Source organism: Ananas comosus, linkage group 13 (genome assembly GCF_001540865.1).
Source record: "Ananas comosus cultivar F153 linkage group 13, ASM154086v1, whole genome shotgun sequence".
In the NCBI taxonomy this organism is placed as follows: Eukaryota; Viridiplantae; Streptophyta; class Magnoliopsida; order Poales; family Bromeliaceae; genus Ananas; species Ananas comosus.
The window spans coordinates 2852282-2868948 of NC_033633.1; the positions used below are offsets into that span (position 1 = coordinate 2852282).

General features: G+C 35.5%; 2 protein-coding genes across 4 annotated transcripts; one reads left to right on the forward strand and one right to left on the reverse strand.

Annotated features, from left to right (window-relative positions):
• LOC109719231 (cell division control protein 45 homolog) lies at positions 989 to 10001 on the forward strand. Of its 3 annotated transcripts, none has more exons than XM_020245783.1 (2): positions 989 to 3240; positions 9675 to 10001. In XM_020245783.1, the coding sequence occupies exon 1, from the start codon at positions 1455 to 1457 to the stop codon at positions 3237 to 3239; it is 1785 nt and encodes a 594-aa protein (XP_020101372.1). In that variant the 5' UTR covers positions 989 to 1454; the 3' UTR covers position 3240; positions 9675 to 10001. The 3 variants fall into 3 exon arrangements, with proteins under 3 accessions (XP_020101372.1, XP_020101371.1, XP_020101370.1); XM_020245782.1 differs by lacking the exon at positions 9675 to 10001 and adding an exon at positions 3338 to 3477; XM_020245781.1 differs by lacking the exon at positions 9675 to 10001 and having other exon boundaries at positions 989 to 1128; positions 1217 to 3477.
• Positions 10132 to 11926, reverse strand: LOC109719209 (myb-related protein 306-like). Its single transcript, XM_020245755.1, has 3 exons — positions 11594 to 11926; positions 11290 to 11419; positions 10132 to 11030 (listed from the first exon to the last, which is right to left on the reverse strand). Exons 1-3 carry the CDS (start codon positions 11724 to 11726, stop codon positions 10355 to 10357), a joined length of 939 nt encoding a protein of 312 aa, XP_020101344.1. The 5' UTR covers positions 11727 to 11926; the 3' UTR covers positions 10132 to 10354.

Below are 16667 nucleotides of genomic sequence, written 5' to 3' on the forward strand. Positions count from 1 at the left end.
ATTTTATTATCCAAACTCATTTAGTTGATAAAATGAAAATTCTATTAATTTTGGTTATATATTAGGTATTTATTCTAAATTGCTTAAAATCTTCAAATTTAATTAAATAATAATTACTTTTAAATTAAAATTACTAAATTTCAATTATAAACATTAAAGTTCAGGAAGTCTTTTCAAAATAGATTATAGTTGAGGGTGTCTCTTCACAAATTTTCACCTAAATAATTAAGTAAATGAAACTAGATCCTACAAACACGTGTGACTCATGTGGTGCAGATTTGGTTGACATTTACAAAGAACCCCCTCAACTTAATTCCCTCAACTTAATTTATTATTCAAATCCCTCGACTTTTTATTTTTTTCACTATTAGGTGATTTTTTTTTCAACTACGTTAAAAATTTTATCATATTTATGGGTAATTTAATCGTACTTAATAGTTTTTGATTCTTTTTACCAAATGAAATTTGGATAACACCTTTTGGATTCACACCCCCTTAACTTTAGCCTTTTTACAATTAAGTAATTTTTATCAACTAAATTAAAAAAATTATCAAATTTATGAGTAATTTTAGCATATTTAAGATTTATTAACCATTTTTTAGTAAATAAAATTTGAATGATTAGCAATAACAGCTAATATAACCTTTAAATTTAAAACATAAGTGGAAAAACTCAAATAAAAAAAGTGAAAGCTAAAATGGTGACAATCAGAAAAAGATTAGGGGCCAATTTCTGACTAGCTACAGGTGAGGGGGTTATCCTACGTTTTTCCCAAACGATTTAAAAATTCAACGTTCAATTTCGCCCGCCAAATCTCCCGCGGGACTAATCCGAAAAAAAAAAAGAAAATGCCTTTCGAATTTTGAATCATTTCGAAAAAAAAAAAGAAAAAAAAATTTCCCCTCCTCCGTTTCAAAACACCTCCTCTTCATCTTCTTCTTCTTCGACCACACCCAAATCCTGAGCTCTCTCTCTCTCTCTCTCTCTCTCTCTCTCTCTCTCTCTCTCTCTCTCTACCCCTCACAGATCATCCTCTCACTGGCGGCGCCTCCCTTTCGAGTACGTTCCCGCGCCTCCTTTCCTATGTAGCATCAGATCATTCCCTTTGATGGATTCGCGGGGTTCAGGTACTTTTTAGATCCTTTTCCCCTCTAAGTTCTTGTGCGAACTCCAATTTTGAGCTGAGGAGTTGCTCAATCGCCTGTTTGAAACTAGGTTGTTTGTTTTCCCCAAATTTCTTGGCTTTTTGCCGTTCATGGCTGTTTCGAGGTGCAAATCGTTGGATCTGGCCGGTTTTAGGGCGATTTCGAAGGGGCTATGAAGGGTTTCTGGTAGATTGATTCAAATTTGGTTGCTGTTTGGTGAAAAATCGGATCTTGGAACCTTCTGGAAGCTCCTTTCCATTTTTTTCCCCCACCCTCGATGTTTCCTTACAAACCCTAATTGAGGAATTATGGTGAGGGAGCTCCGTCTCGAGTCGTTCTACTCACGGCTACGCGACGCTGCCTCCGCCTCGTCTTCTTCCCCTCTCCTAATTTTTCCGTCAGCCTCGGATGCCGATTCGCTCTGTGCCCTAAAGATCCTGACCCACGTCCTCTCTTCCGATTCCATCCGCTACTCTGTGTATCCTGTATCTTCGTTCACCGAGATCGACAAACTCATTAGCCTCAATCTCCGCTCATCTGATCAGACCCTCTCTCTCCTGCTCCTTAATTGGGGTTGCCACCGCGACCTTCGTAGGTTACTAAATCTCGGCTCTGAAACCCGCGTCTTTGTGATCGATAGCCACCGACCCATTCACTTGCACAACCTCAGCGAAAATAACAACCGGGTTGTTGTTCTCTATACACAAGAAGATGAGCACCAGGCCGATCTGGCGTATGACTTTGATGTGTCGGCATTAGCTAATGCATCCGATCTTAATAGTGATGATGAGTTTGATGAGAATAGTGACAGCGATGAAGAGAGTGATACTGAGAATGATGAGGAGGATGGCAATGGTGGACGAAATAGCAAGCGGCGAAGGTTGTCCAGTGAATCTGAAACAGACCCAGTTAAGCTTTTCGGGAAGTTGAAAGCTGAGTATTACAAGTTGGGCACTTTCCACGGAAGGCCTTCGGGTTGCATATTGTTTGAGTTGGCTCATTTGTTAAGGAAGAACACTAATGAGTTGCTTTGGCTAGCTTGTGTCTCTCTTACTGATCAGTTTGTTCACGAAAGGCTGACGAATGAGAGGTATCAAGCCGGGGTGATGGAACTCGAACAACATATAAACAGTTCTGGTAATTTGGATATGGTTAGTTCAGTCACACTAAAAGATGGTACTAAGATTCAGGCTCCTGAGAACTCTCGTATAGCCTACGAAGATGAACCGAGGCTTATGCTATTGAGGGAGTGGAATTTATTTGATTCAATGCTTTGTTCCTCCTATATAGCTACCAAGCTCAAGACTTGGAGCGACAATGGGCTGAAAAAGCTGAAGCTTTTGCTTGCCAGGATGGGCTTTCCCCTTGTGGACTGCCAGAAGAAGTTCCAGTACATGAGCATGGAAGTTAAGCAGAAAATGAAAGACGAGTTCGAACGGTTCTTACCAGAGTATGGACTCACTGAGTTCTATTACAGAAGCTTTTTGAGAATACATGGTTATTGCTCGAAAGTATCAGCCGCAGATGTAGTGTATGGAGTCACAGCATTGCTTGAATCTTCTGCAGAACCAAAAGAATCATCTGCCGCTGAGCAGTTTTGGGTAGCTTACTCTGCTTTGTCGTTGAATAATGTTGATCAACTAAGGAAAGGGATGCAGTGTGCAATTGATATACAGAGAGCTATTCTTAGGCAAGGGAGCTCTGCAGTTACTAAGACTGGGTTTATAAGAAGTGGGAGAAAATTTCGGTGGGTGAAGCTTGAAGACCCAGTTGACACAAAAAAATTAGGTCATCCGCAAGCCCTTACAAAGTTTTGTTTCTTCTTAATGGATGCTTTGAAAGAGAGAGGTGCGAAAATGAAGCCGCTGATTTGTGCCTGCTTGGCTAAGGAGCCAGAGAAAGTTCTTATTGTTGGAGTGTGCGGGAAGCCGCGTCTTGGGGCCATAGAAGGTAACTCGTTTGGTCTTGCTTTTAAAACTGCAGCGGAGGAAATCGGTGCGGATTATTTTCATGAATTGTTTGAGTCTTCTTGGATAGTTTTGGATACTGTGGCTGTTAGTTCTTTCATGATCAGGTTGACTGAAAAGCTTTGATGTAAGTCTAATCCTCATTTATTTGCAGTATATTGATGTTAGATGTCTATTTTAACATTCATTCTTTTCAATGCTAAAATGGAGATTGCTCAATTCAGTGTCACAAACATTGCCGGTGTAAAATCTGTTGCTGCTAACAACTAAAGAAAGCACATCCCTGTTAGGGTTGGCAAATGTAGACTATTCAACTTGTGCCAATAAACATAGTTGTATTGAATATTCTGAGTCTGGAATGAAAGAATAGCTCCCATTTAAGCTATACTTGTCTAACTATTACTATTAAGCAAGATGATTGTTTATTTTTCTTCTTCCTTTTTTCTCTTTTATTTATTTATTTTTATGATTGTCTGCTGTGTAAGTTCACCAAGTGTGTGTGTTTAACAACAAGAGGAGGAGAGAACAAATCTGGATGCATATCTTAATTTGTTGATATGTATTGTATACATGGTTACATGGACATATATGCGGTATTTGATGACTTACATGATTTGCTGCTATATGAGCTTTGTTTTTTTGTAGCCTCTTCTGCATCAATGGAAGTGGAATGCTGGTGCTGTTTTACTCATATCTATACTTCACTTTGTGTGGTGCGGGCTTAGCCCTGTAAGTTCATTAAGTAAGAACAATCGATAAAATGATAAAGTTGTCCTGTTGCAGGCCATATGGTGGCCCAAGCTATAAGATAGACAATGAAAACAGAAATACAACTAAAATAAAACAAAACAATATATTATTCTTAATACCTTGTCTGATTTGTGACCTGTAACTTATGTTATTCTACTTCGTCATAGACCTGTGATTCCTTCCCATACTTTCTAATGGTAGGCTTCCAAATAATATACACAAGTTATTTAATAAATTATAATTGTGGCGCATAGCAATAAGATCTGTTAGCTGGTGGATTGGTATGTGAATTTTCGAGCAGAAGGTATTATTTACTTTTTCTTAGTCCTTGAGTTACTCAGTAGATCCAATGATCTCTTCATTTTGATCAAAATTACTGGACATTAGTTATGTAAATCTTATCGGGGTTAAGTTACATTTCCCACATTTTTGTCATTAGATCTATTCACGTTCTCTCGTTTTTGTCAAAGTAATATAAGATGCATTTTTTATCTTAGTTTTCTCTGGTTGCTTTCCAATTCTGTGAATTTACCTGACTACTATTTGAATACTTACTGATATTAATTTTGTTTTAATTCTGTTATTGAGGTGATTCTCACCTAAGAAGATACTCGTTCCCTTATGATTACCATTTGTAACTATATGACATCATCATGAGAATTAAAACTTATCCTGGTTTCACTGAAGTACAAGCAAGCGAGCTGTGAGAGCTTTACAAATACCACTATGGGTTGGTTTGGTTTCCTGACTGATGATCAGTCTCAGTGCATTTAGTTCCTCAGTCGTAGCACTACTCCCTCCTTTAGCATATCTTTATGCAATAGCTCCTAATTAATTCTAATGTTTTGCGTTCAAAATATTCCTTCACTCTATTGAATTGTGTATCTAGCTGCTAATGTAATTATAGCACACTGCCTGAACATGCAGAGTAATGCTTTTCTTAGTTATGCGAAACTAAAAATTCTATCCCTAATCCCTCCCTGCATTATTTCTGTGAAATACTACAATACAAACTACTAATTAAGTTTTTAGATTGATCTTTGACATTTGCTATATGTTTTGTTTTTTTTCTTTTATGCTTTACTTGTTTTATTGGGTTCTTTGAAAAATGTAGTGTTGTCTTGTCTTCTCTTGCAAGAGGCTCTAACTTTAGCTTTAGCCTTTCTCCCTTTCAAGGCACTTAACACCTTTTCATCCTTTCTTATTGCTGTACTACGTAGTCTCCTTGGCCCTTGCGCATGTCAGAAGCCATCTTGATTGGTTTTTTTCACAATTTATCTCTGCAGGAGCTTAACCTAATTTTCATTGGAAAATGTCAGTTATTATTTTATCTTATCTTGTGATGCAACACTTCTACCTTAGCATCACATATTTCTTGTGGACATCTTCTTTCATCTTGAGAATACAAGTGGACATAAATTTGGCTACCCATCTTTGCATACGTCTTGTGGAACAGCAAATAGTCTGGTCCAAAAACACTTTCACTAAGCACCGTACCATTAGCTGTTGTTTTTTCTTGTGTTTAGACTGAAGTAACTCCAATGTTGTATTTTTGTAATACATTTTCTCTTTGCAATAGCAAAGAGGAGAAGCATCACATCACTACATTAACCCTCTATCATTGCTTTAGTTCCCCTCACACTTTAGTGTTGAGACACCGAGTGTATCTTCTTACTTGGCGTAGCAAGGTTGTAACATCAACTTAGAGAGCGAATGTACAACGGGGCAACTAAAAGAACGTAGAAGCATATACACTTACCAATCTTTTGAAAAGTTGAAAGCTGGCCTGTTATAATAATGCACTCAATAATGGTGAGAGTTCATTGATGGATGATGCTTCTATAGAATTCACATGGGTGTCATCCTCTTGCTGTCTCTATCAAGTATTCTTTGGGTTTGTGTAAACTGTAAAGTAGGAAACTGCGACAAGTTACCAACCAAGGATGAGTCAGGGCTCCCACAATTTATTCAAGACGTAAGAAGTAGTTAATATGCTGTTGTGTACTGGGGAGTACAACTATTGTTAAGAATATCCTTTTGAACGAAAAGAAGTAAAGACGTGGATACTGCAAAGAGAAAGCTCAGCCAAAAAATAATTTCTTGTAATTGGAATGTAACTTGTTAACCGATTCGTAAGAACCATACACCGACAATTTCTAGCATGTGCAAAAGATCAAAATAATTGAAAACATTTTATTTCTGTTTTGTTTTGTCTTTTTGATAGATGATTTTTTCCGTAATGTCCCTTTTAGAAAAGAGGAGAATTGGTGAATTGTAAACAATCTTTAGTAAGAAAAAGAATTTGAATTTCTTTTTTATTTTTTTTAATATAAAGGTGGAATTGACTAGATTGATTGGTGGCCGTTAATTTAACAGCATTTGAGTTTTAGAAGGTCGAATTGACTAGATTGATCGGATGACAATTAATTTAACAGCATTTGAGTTTTAGGGACCGATTTTTCCATAAGACTAAGATTAAAGAAGGCATCATGTATTACAATTTGTATTTTCTCATGAGAATTAAGATGGTGGCAAAAAAGGACTGACAGATACCAGTGATGTTTGATGATGAAATGAAACTTGTCTTTTGTCTGTTTTAGTGTTTAATGTGATGCAAAGCTTGTCTTTTATCTCTATTGTTGTTTTTCTGTTTAGGGGGATGTGACAAGCAGAACCAGTCAATTTGTACCAATTTTTTGTGGCAACGGACGAGAAATTGCCATTCTCCGTGTGAAAGAAAATGGTGGAATTGAAGTTTGCATTAGATATGAAGTTTGCGTTAGATTAGATGGGTGGTAAGCATTCATCGTCAATTCATTTTCAAGTGACGATTATCACAGAAAAGGTTGTAGTCTCTGTTGTTAATACGATGATAGCAACTGCAGCTTGTAGGTATTATGCCTTGTCAAACAAGCTGGTCCGTAATCTATGCTTAAGATTTATTTGCCATGATGGGATGGAAAATTTGCATAAAAATTTATTGGGTGGACCCCTTTGTGTTGATTTTACTTCATTGCAGACGGGTAAAATAGTATGTTTCTTGAAATCTTAGTTAGAATTTTGTATACTAGTAAAGGCATGGATGCCATCGTCGTGAGCTGTTAGGAAAGTGCAAAATTAGTAGTGTGGAATCTTTACTACCATATGTTAATATTGAAATGTATCAGCTGAGCAGGAGCTAGGGCCGACTAGATATAAAAGCTTTTCTACGAGGAATTTGGTACAATTTCATTCCAAAGTAGAAAAATGTGGAAATATTTTGCTCTTCTTTATGCCCAATATTCAGAATGTTATTGTAATAGTTATTTTCATGACTCATACGCTAACTTTATTCATGTCTTGATCACTAGTTAAGAACCTCAGCAATGACAATTTCCTTTATAACTTGAGGGAGTTGGGAGTTGGATCTGCATTCATGGGCCACTTTACATATATCTTTTCGTATGTGTGTACTGGTACATGTACATTCGTATGTATGCATGCAAAAACATACAAAGGCATGTAGTTGCACATCTACACGCAACCTTACATACATGCACACAAAAATGGATTTACCGTTGTACAAAATAACTAATTTTCTACCTATTGGCTGACGATTACTTGTTTATTAGGTACACCATACAACACTTGCACATTGTATTAAAGTCATTTACCAATGAAGTTCTTTCGTTCCATTATTGAGGAACAAGTTATCTGTGAACATCTGATACAGTATTTGTTGTCGCTAGGCAATGTAGTTTCCTTGTATGTATGATATTTGCTTCATGATGCTTCTATTAGACAATGCTACTTTTAAATGTTGAGCTCCCACCCTAAGTTGGTGGTATGGGGGTGGGGCTAACATTTATATCCTAAGAAGGGAGCCACATTAAAGGATCTTTCATTCTTTGAAATTTCTGTCCTGAAACTAGTTATAGCCAAGTAAGTTCTTACTGCAGTTAGTGGTAAAGAGAGCTAATAAAGCAAGGTAATGACAAACTTTGAGCCCTTAAATGTTAGCAAGAGAACATGGCGAGAAAAAAAGGTGGTCCAAGCCCCATCTTAATATGGCACAAGCCTAGCCTAGATTACAGGGAACTACGTATATTGTTGTGAAAAGGATAAATGGCCCACAAGAGTTGGCAAAACATCTTCCTGCTATATATATTATTGAGTGTTTATTGTAGTGACCAAGATGCTTTAGCGACTATGCTTTAATTAAACTTGCACAACAATATAAAGAAGACATTTTACAAACAGGAGAGTCAATATTGGGATGAAGTCATACAGTTGGTCATGTAAATCTTTGGTCCTTTCTGTTATATTTGCCAAGTGATGTTAAAATAGTGTTGGTGAGTTTAGAAAACTACTTTGAGATCGATTTGCCAAAGTTGATAAATCGATGACTATGGATGATGTTTACTTTGGAAAAGTTCTCATGTAATAGGTCAAAATCGTTTACGATAGGATTATTGTTCTTAAAAGCTCCTAAGATATTTATTGAATCACTTGTGCGACAACAGATCAAGTTGGACAGTTTCAGCGTTTCGGCATGCTTATGAAGTTCAATATTTTCATTTGAAATTCTGCGGCACTAGTGGACATGTTATTCACTAGCTGATGATGCCCTACATCTTAGCAATCAATGATCAACAAGGCCAAACAACATAATGTTCAAAAGCTGGTTACAAATATAATTGGTCTTTTATAGTCGGAAGATGTTATCTATATCTGTTGGCATTTTATAGACAAGTTATAGATTCCTCTAGGTTGATTGGTCTAAACATAGAAGAAAAGGTGAGCAAGTTGCTCCACATCTCAGTTTGGTGAGCGCAATTGAGTTAGTGATTTCATCTTTATAGCAGAGAGATTCAAGGTCTTTCTATATATAGAAGGCCCTCTCTTCCAGAGAGATCTTTACTTTTCGATCATTAGTAGAAAATTAGTCTGTTTTTTTATCTCAGAAGTGAAAAATTTGTTATCGAGTCTCTTTCATGTTCTCACAGGCTAAGCTTGTTTCTCTCGAAGAAAATAGATAGAAGAATCTTTGATTAGAGTAGAACCTGTTTGGATGTCGGAACAAGTTATGTGATAATAACTTTTATGAGGTCGGGTTGGGATTAAAACCTTTACAAAATTATCTTATCTTGGCTTGTTTTCCATTGCAGGATTTTGTGAGTTTAATGCTGAAACCAAGAGTTAGACTAATCAGTTTTGTCGTTAACAAACATTCAAAGGTAGAAAATGTTTGCCTACTCAAGTGAAAAAATGTTATCGCATAAGTACAACTATATAAAACAATGTTTTCTTCACCTCCAGAGAGTATATTCTTCCATATTTTGCGTGAATTTTTGATTGGACAAAATGTTTAGCGCTATGTATATATTTCTCTAATGCCAAGTTTCTCTTTTCCTTCTTTTGATTGCTTATTCCCCATGAAACTGAAAAAACCATGAAACCAAAACGAGCCGACTATTATGGTTCAATTCAGCTTTTGTCTCTGAATGCTTTGATCTTGCTTTGTGAAATCCTCAAACCGAAAATTCCCGTTTGGTTTTGGCTTCACAAATTGAAAAATCAACCCAAACCGAAAAGTTGATATTTAGGATTTCAACTAATCTCTCTTTTTGCTACTACTTTGAGTACCTAAGTTCTGCATTGTTCAAATTATTCTACAGTTATCAAAGTTATCTTATATATTCTCATATGCGCAAACTTTTCATGTAATGGAGTACACTCGGAATGCATGAAGAGTCCCTTCTTCATTAACAAACCTATGAGAAGTTCCTTCTGAAAATTTCTCACCCTATTTAACTTTTATGTGTATATCAGCTGACATCCATGAACACTGTTGAAGAGAGCAGCACAAGGAGCCTCATTGAAATTGCCACCCACATATCCCTCAAAAGCCTTAAATTGGACAGCAACCGGACCGATCGAAGGGACTCGGTCTGTGGGGGTCCATCTTAATCGGCAAAAATTAAACTCCAGTTGTTTCTTTCTTGTTGCTTTTAATTTATTTTTGCACTTAACTGTTTTGGCCCACCAATAATTTGCCCAAATAAATGGAGTTTCTACTGCATATCTTATCTCTGATGCATCTGTCGGAATCTTATGAGCATACATATGTATGTACCATGCATAACTGAACTGAGGTAGACTAGTTTCCTAATCCCTTTTATGAAACTTAGGAAACCACATTCTATACAGGAATATACAATATTTGTTGTATGATTAGATAATGGATTTTGAAAGAGGGATATAAAGCGAAAGATCGAAACATGAATGGTAAATATTGTATAATTTATCATGTAGTACCAATAAAACTGTTTGTTCATTCACTTATACATGCTAATAAGCTACCAACCTTGCCTTTCTCATTGGTTTCAAGGTGGTAACAAATTAAAGTAAATAAGTCATTAATTAGGCAAGCTAAATGCATGATGCTTTGTTTTTCATCTCATGCATATACAGTTGTTGGCGATTTTATATGATGTATGAATTAATCATTATTAGAACATCGGTTCTGAGCAGCAACCGGTCGAAAGCTCCATAAGATCTACCTGCCCTGTGGCGGCTTCCTCCAGCAGCCACTTCTCGAGCAAAGAAAACGGAGGCTTTTCCGTGTCTGCTACTGCTGCATGCTGTGACCCGTAATACGCCGATTCCTCTGTTGATCTCTCCCAAGAGATACTATTCAGCTGATCGAACGAGAGCAGCGATTCGAGCTCTTCGTGGCCCATCGCGCCGCTCAGCACGCAGTTACTATCTTGATCACTCTTAACTTGTATATTGTTCCCTTTATAATATGACGGAATGGTACCGAAAGCCGCGCCGTCACTGACACTGATCCCTTGCTCCTGTTTCACTTCAGGTTGTTTCGTATCTACAGGCGTTGTGGACCTCATCCAAGTTTCTAGAAGCTTTGAGATGTTCTTGGTGCTCGAGGCATAGGTGGAGGAGCTAGTAGCAGCGGAGAGCGGGAGAGGAGAGTGAGGATTGTTCATAGCATCAGTGCTGTAGCCTTTGGACATAAGCTCGTGGTTAGCGGTGGTCGAATCAGATGAGCCTACGTAGTTTCCGGCCGCGGCTTGATACTTCTTGATCTTCTTCTTCAGGTGGGTGTTCCAGTAGTTCTTGATATCGTTGTCTGTCCTTTGAGGGAGGTAAGAAGCTATAGCCGCCCATCTGCGAGGTAAGAGGTGTTTATCAGTTTCTTGTTTCACATCATATCAGAGTAGAATATGCTGAGCTCGAATTCCACTTTGCGACTCCCCATATATAGTTTAAGCTTTTAGATAATCGGTTGTTTTCGGAATCAACAGAAATCCAATGGAGATGCAACGGAATCTTGATTTTGAAACTTCATGGTTCTTGGATTCATAGATACAAACAAGTGAGGGAGAGATGAACATATATATATATATATAGGAGGATTATTAAGTACCTGTTACCTAGCAAAGCTTGGAGATGGATGATGATCCCTTCTTCATGAGGAGTGAAATTTCCGCGCTTTATTCCCGGTCTTAGGTAGTTAGTCCATCTCAATCTGCAGCTCTTACTACACCTCATCAAGCCTACAATTGAAACAGTTAGAATGATTCATTTTGCATCATCATCACCATGAAAACTACAAGGTTAAGACACTGAGACTGAGGACAACAAAGACATGCTCAGTGTTCTTTAAAGAGGCTAGTTTGCATCTTACTAGGAATGAAGTAATAGAGGAAAAGTGTGCAAGATGTTCTCACCAGTGTTGGTAGGAACTGATCTCCAATTCCCTGGCCCATGTTCTTGGATGTATGAAACCAGGATTATATCTTCTTCTGGTGTCCATGGCCCCTTCTTGATTCCTACTTTGTCACAACATGGTGGCCTCCCCATGGCTATGTCTCTCTCTCTCTCTCTCTCTCTCTCTCTCCCACTAGCCTTCAATTTGAGATTAAAATTTGTTTCAAATTTTGGTTTCAAATTTACTTCTCTCTCTCTCTCTATACTTTTCCTTTCCTTTTTTTTTTTATGTATCTTACTACAAGAGTCTCATGAACATGTGCATGAGTGGGTGTGTATTTATAGGATGACTTGAATGAGAGTGAGCTATTCTTTTCAACAATCATCTACCACTCTGACCCATTTGCTCCTCCACTCTTATTTCCTCTTGGTAAAAATATATGGAGATTCCCTCAAGTACATGCCATTTTGAACAATAAGTAGCTCCTTTGCTATTGGGTCCTCCAACATTATTTGTTGATTTGACATTTTAATATCTTTTATTTTTTTATTTAATTAAGTTAAAAAGCTTTATTAAATTAGAATCGTTAATAATTAATCTAGAAAATGATTAATAATATGCATGTTTCGTATTGAGTGTCAGGTCAAAAAGAGTTGGAATGAAAATATATAGATATATCATTCTGTGTTTTCTAGTAAAATTATAAAAAATATATCATAATTAATTAAAACAGAATGATTTGCATCGTGAGTTACGATGAAGGAGATAAACAAAATATTTTTCATCGCACTCTCTAGCTCTATGCACCCTGCTCTTATTGCAACCTCATAAAGATGCTAAAATATAAGTTTAATGGAATTATTAATGAATTTTGTAAGCTCTCTTATATAATGCCTCAAATTCCAAATAAAATTAAAAGCGCACACACACAAAAAAAAACAATAGAAAAATTAAGTTGAGAGGCCTTTTTTAAGTTGAGTGGGAGTAGCATTTTCCTTTCCTTTTTTTTTTTTTTTTTTTTTTTTTTTTTAACAAAGATAAGCTAGGTTTTCTCCTCTTTCTCTTTTGCCTTTTAAAATCACATGAATAAGCAAACTCTTCACCCCAAAAAGGAGAGCTAAAAAAAAAAATAAAAAATAAAAAATCACAACATAGGCACATAGCTAGTCAAAACAGTCTCTATTACATCTCATTTAAGCCTCATTTAATGCTTGCGAATTCATGGGGATCAAATCACTTTCCATGACATTGATCATTCACCTCATGATTATTATTATTATTATTATTTTTCTTTTTTCTTCTTTTGTTTCCCCCCTAATTTTGGGTACCCTTTAAGTCAATAGAAAAATTAAATTTTGCAATAAATAATCTTGGTTTAACCACTCTATAGAGATCTTCTTGTACACCACGAAGGACGTAATCTCATCTCACTTGTACATGTACAACATTTTGGCAGCGCATACTTATCTGTGCTTATTATTGTGCTCATGCTAATAATAATAATACACACATTTTTTTGTTGTTTTAATTGCATTATATACTGGTGGCTAACTTTTTTTTTTTTTTTTTTTTTTTTTCTTTTTTCACTTTAGTTTTTAACTTTTTTTTTGGGGTGCAATTATATCCTTAATCTTTTGATTTTGTTGTGGTTGGGTGTCGATAATTCAAATTTCTGTTAATTTTGATGAAACAGGTCACATTAATTTTTATAAATCTCTGTCTCATCATATAGAATATGAGAATGGTTCGATAATTCCCTCGTCAATCTCGGCACCAATCTTTTTATGTTTTGAGAAGAGCTTGATGTCACGTTCGATGCTGAATTCAAAATCATGTTTAAAAGTTGGAATAAGTTATTCAAGAATAACCTAATTCGATATATATAAGAACTTTTTTTTCTTGATTGTAAGAACAAATTTGATTTTTACTCTTTATAATGTTTTGACATTCACGATGTGATGTGATAGTATATCTCATCTATGAGATAATTTATTTTATTAAACAAAGGTTGAAGGTTGAATATAGTATTCAATTTTAAATTTCGATAACACTTCTGTTAGAGTCCGTTATTCAAAAATGACCCTCATGTTAGTGTCCGTTAAGTTATCTCGAGTTAAATCTGAGTTGAATTTCTACTATAGTTAAAAATAGTAAAAAATATCTATTTTGCTTCTAACTTAAGAGCAAATAAAAAAAGTTTGTGACGGTAAAAGGGTATATTTGAAAAGGCAAAAGTCAAAATACTTTTTTTGCTTTCTAATTTAAGGGCAAATAAAAAGTTGGTGACGATAGAAAGATATATTTAAAAGGACAAAAGGATAATTTTATAGAGATAACTACTGGTCGTAATAGTTCACTAACAGAATTTAACTTTAGGGGTATATTTGAAAGACTTTGGAATCTTTAAAAAATATTTTTACTATTAACCATTTACGAGGGATAAATGAAAGTCGAAAACTTTTCAGAGGTAAATAAGTAATTGTCCCTATTTTGAAATAGGGTTAAATGTATTCATGTCCCTCCAAACATAGTGAATTGCAAATATGTCCCTACATAGTTCAACTTTCATACGTTGTTTTTGTAAAAGTTCTAATATTTTCAAATATATATGTTCCTTGTATTTGTTATCGTTATAGAACTGTTTATATTTTAAGTAAAAAGTTATTTTTGTCATTACAAATATGTTTCTCCAAAAGTCACAAAAATATAATATAAAAGGGATAAAAATGTCAAGTTATCTCATAAATTAATCATAGTTAAGTATTTAATCTATTAGTAATTAAAATTTTCTAACAGATTTTAACGACAGAAATATATTTAAAAATATTAGAATTTTGCAGAGATAATATATAAAAGTTGAATTTTATAAAAATATATTTACAATATAGTATATTTACAGATAACTGTATTGAATTAACCCTTTCAAATACGAAAAGGGAAATAATGCATGCGCGAGCAAAACAAGGTACGTTCTTTTCTCCGTGGTCAAAATGCTACTTAATCCAGTCATATTGTACGCGCAAATATTATTCCTTCATGAAATTAATTAAATGCTTGGAGTACCCCAAAATGCTACCTACACTATTAATTTATTGAAAAAGAAATATGATAGTTTTTGACTACGTGTATAAATTACTTTATAACGGGTTCATTTGGTGTTGGGTGCCATCTAAACGACCAATTTTGTGACACTCCAATTAATAATTTTACATTGGATAGTTATAGATAGATATAAAAGTATATAAACTTGATTAGACTAGACATAATAACTGAGTTTAATTATTTTGGTCTGGTGATTCGAGCCTAACGAGTTATTATTGCTATCAGGGCGGATCGTTACATTTGGTATTAGAGCCGGTTCACCAGCTGCAAATATGAGATGAGTCTTGATTGAGCCACAGTCGAAATAACAAACTAAAGTTAGGGTCGGTAAATGACAGGCTAAGTCAAGATTGGAATGACAAGACTAGCGCGATAGGTCTCACGTTGCCTGCTAATTTTGGACTCTGTATGTGTTTAAGCCCGACGAGGACGTCAGAGCTTAAACGGGAGGAGTATGTGACACCCCAATAATCTCATATCGACTAGTTATGGCTAGATGTGAGGGAGTATGTGACACTCCAATAATCCCATATCGGATAATTATGATTAGATGTGAGGGTATATAAGTTTGATTAGACTAGACATAGTAATTAGGTTTAAGTATTTTTGAATCGGTGGTTTAGGCCTAACGAGTTATTATTGCTAGGAGGTCGAATAGTTACAAGTTTATTTTTCAGCGATACTGCAAAAAATATATGTAAACGACTTACTGTGATATGATTAATATAATGTTATCTACGAAAATGAATGAACTATTTTTCTCCTGCACTTTTTTATCCTTGAAGATGATTTATCTTATCCAAATATAACTTAAAGGGTGAATATAATATCCAATCTTAGACTTTGATCACACTTCTTTTCTACCAAATGTACAAACTTTTGAGCTTTTGCAAAAGTAGACTGTCTTTTTAGATTTTACAGATTTGAGCCGGATTTTCAAAAAATTGACCAAAATACTCTTATTATCTTTTCTCTCTCCTCTTTTTTCTCTTGTTTTTTATTTTCTTTCTCTTTGAAGAGGGCGGCGGAAGCGAAGGCGAAGGCGGCCCGCCTCGCTTCTGTCCCACGCGCCCTCGTTCTCGCCCTCGCTCGGACACCCTCCCTTTGCTTTTCTCGCCTCCGACCTAGCTGAGGCTGTGCCTTGACACACTTTTTTTTTTTTTTTCTCTCCTTCTGTTCTCCATCGCCTCTTCGGCTCTTTATAATAGCAAAGAGGGCAACGTCACATCCTCTTCCTCTTCTTTTTTTCTCTATTTTTTTTTTTTTTTCAACCCTCTTTTACAGCCTCCCCAACCCTCCACGACGGTAACGAAAACAGCGCCGCATCCTCTTCTTTCGCCTTCGCCGACGCAGGTACCGACGTTAGTGCTGGAGAAGAAGGACTCGAAGCAAGTGCGGGTGAGAGCGGAGCCGAAAAAAAAATATAGAAAATAAAAAAAATAAAGAATAAAATACGAAGAAAAAATAATTCCTTCTACAAGAAAAATAAAGAAATAGAGAGAAAAGAAGAAGATGATGAATTTGCGCTGTTAGGAGAATGTTGCACGGTTTTAGGGAAATGTTGCACTATTTTAGAAAAAATTTACACGCTTTGAAAAAAACTATATACTTTTTAGATGAAAGTTACACTTTTTGAACAAAAGTTGCACTCTTTGAACGAAAATTATATTATTTGAGCAAAAATTATATTATTTCTTTTCTCCCTCCTTCTCTTTCTCGTCAAATAGTGCAATTTTTGGCTAAATAGTGTAATTTTTCTTCAAAGAGTGTAAATTTCGTTCAAAGAGTGCAATTTTCGTCCATAAAAATATAATTTTCTCTCAAAGAGGGTAAATTTCCTAAAAATCAAAGCAACGTTCCCCTAAAATAATGCAAATTCATCATTTTTTCTTTTCTCCCTAATTCTTCATTTTTCTTGTAGAAAAAATATTTTTATTTATATTTTATATTTTATATTTTATATTTTTTATATATTTTTTTCTCGACTCCAC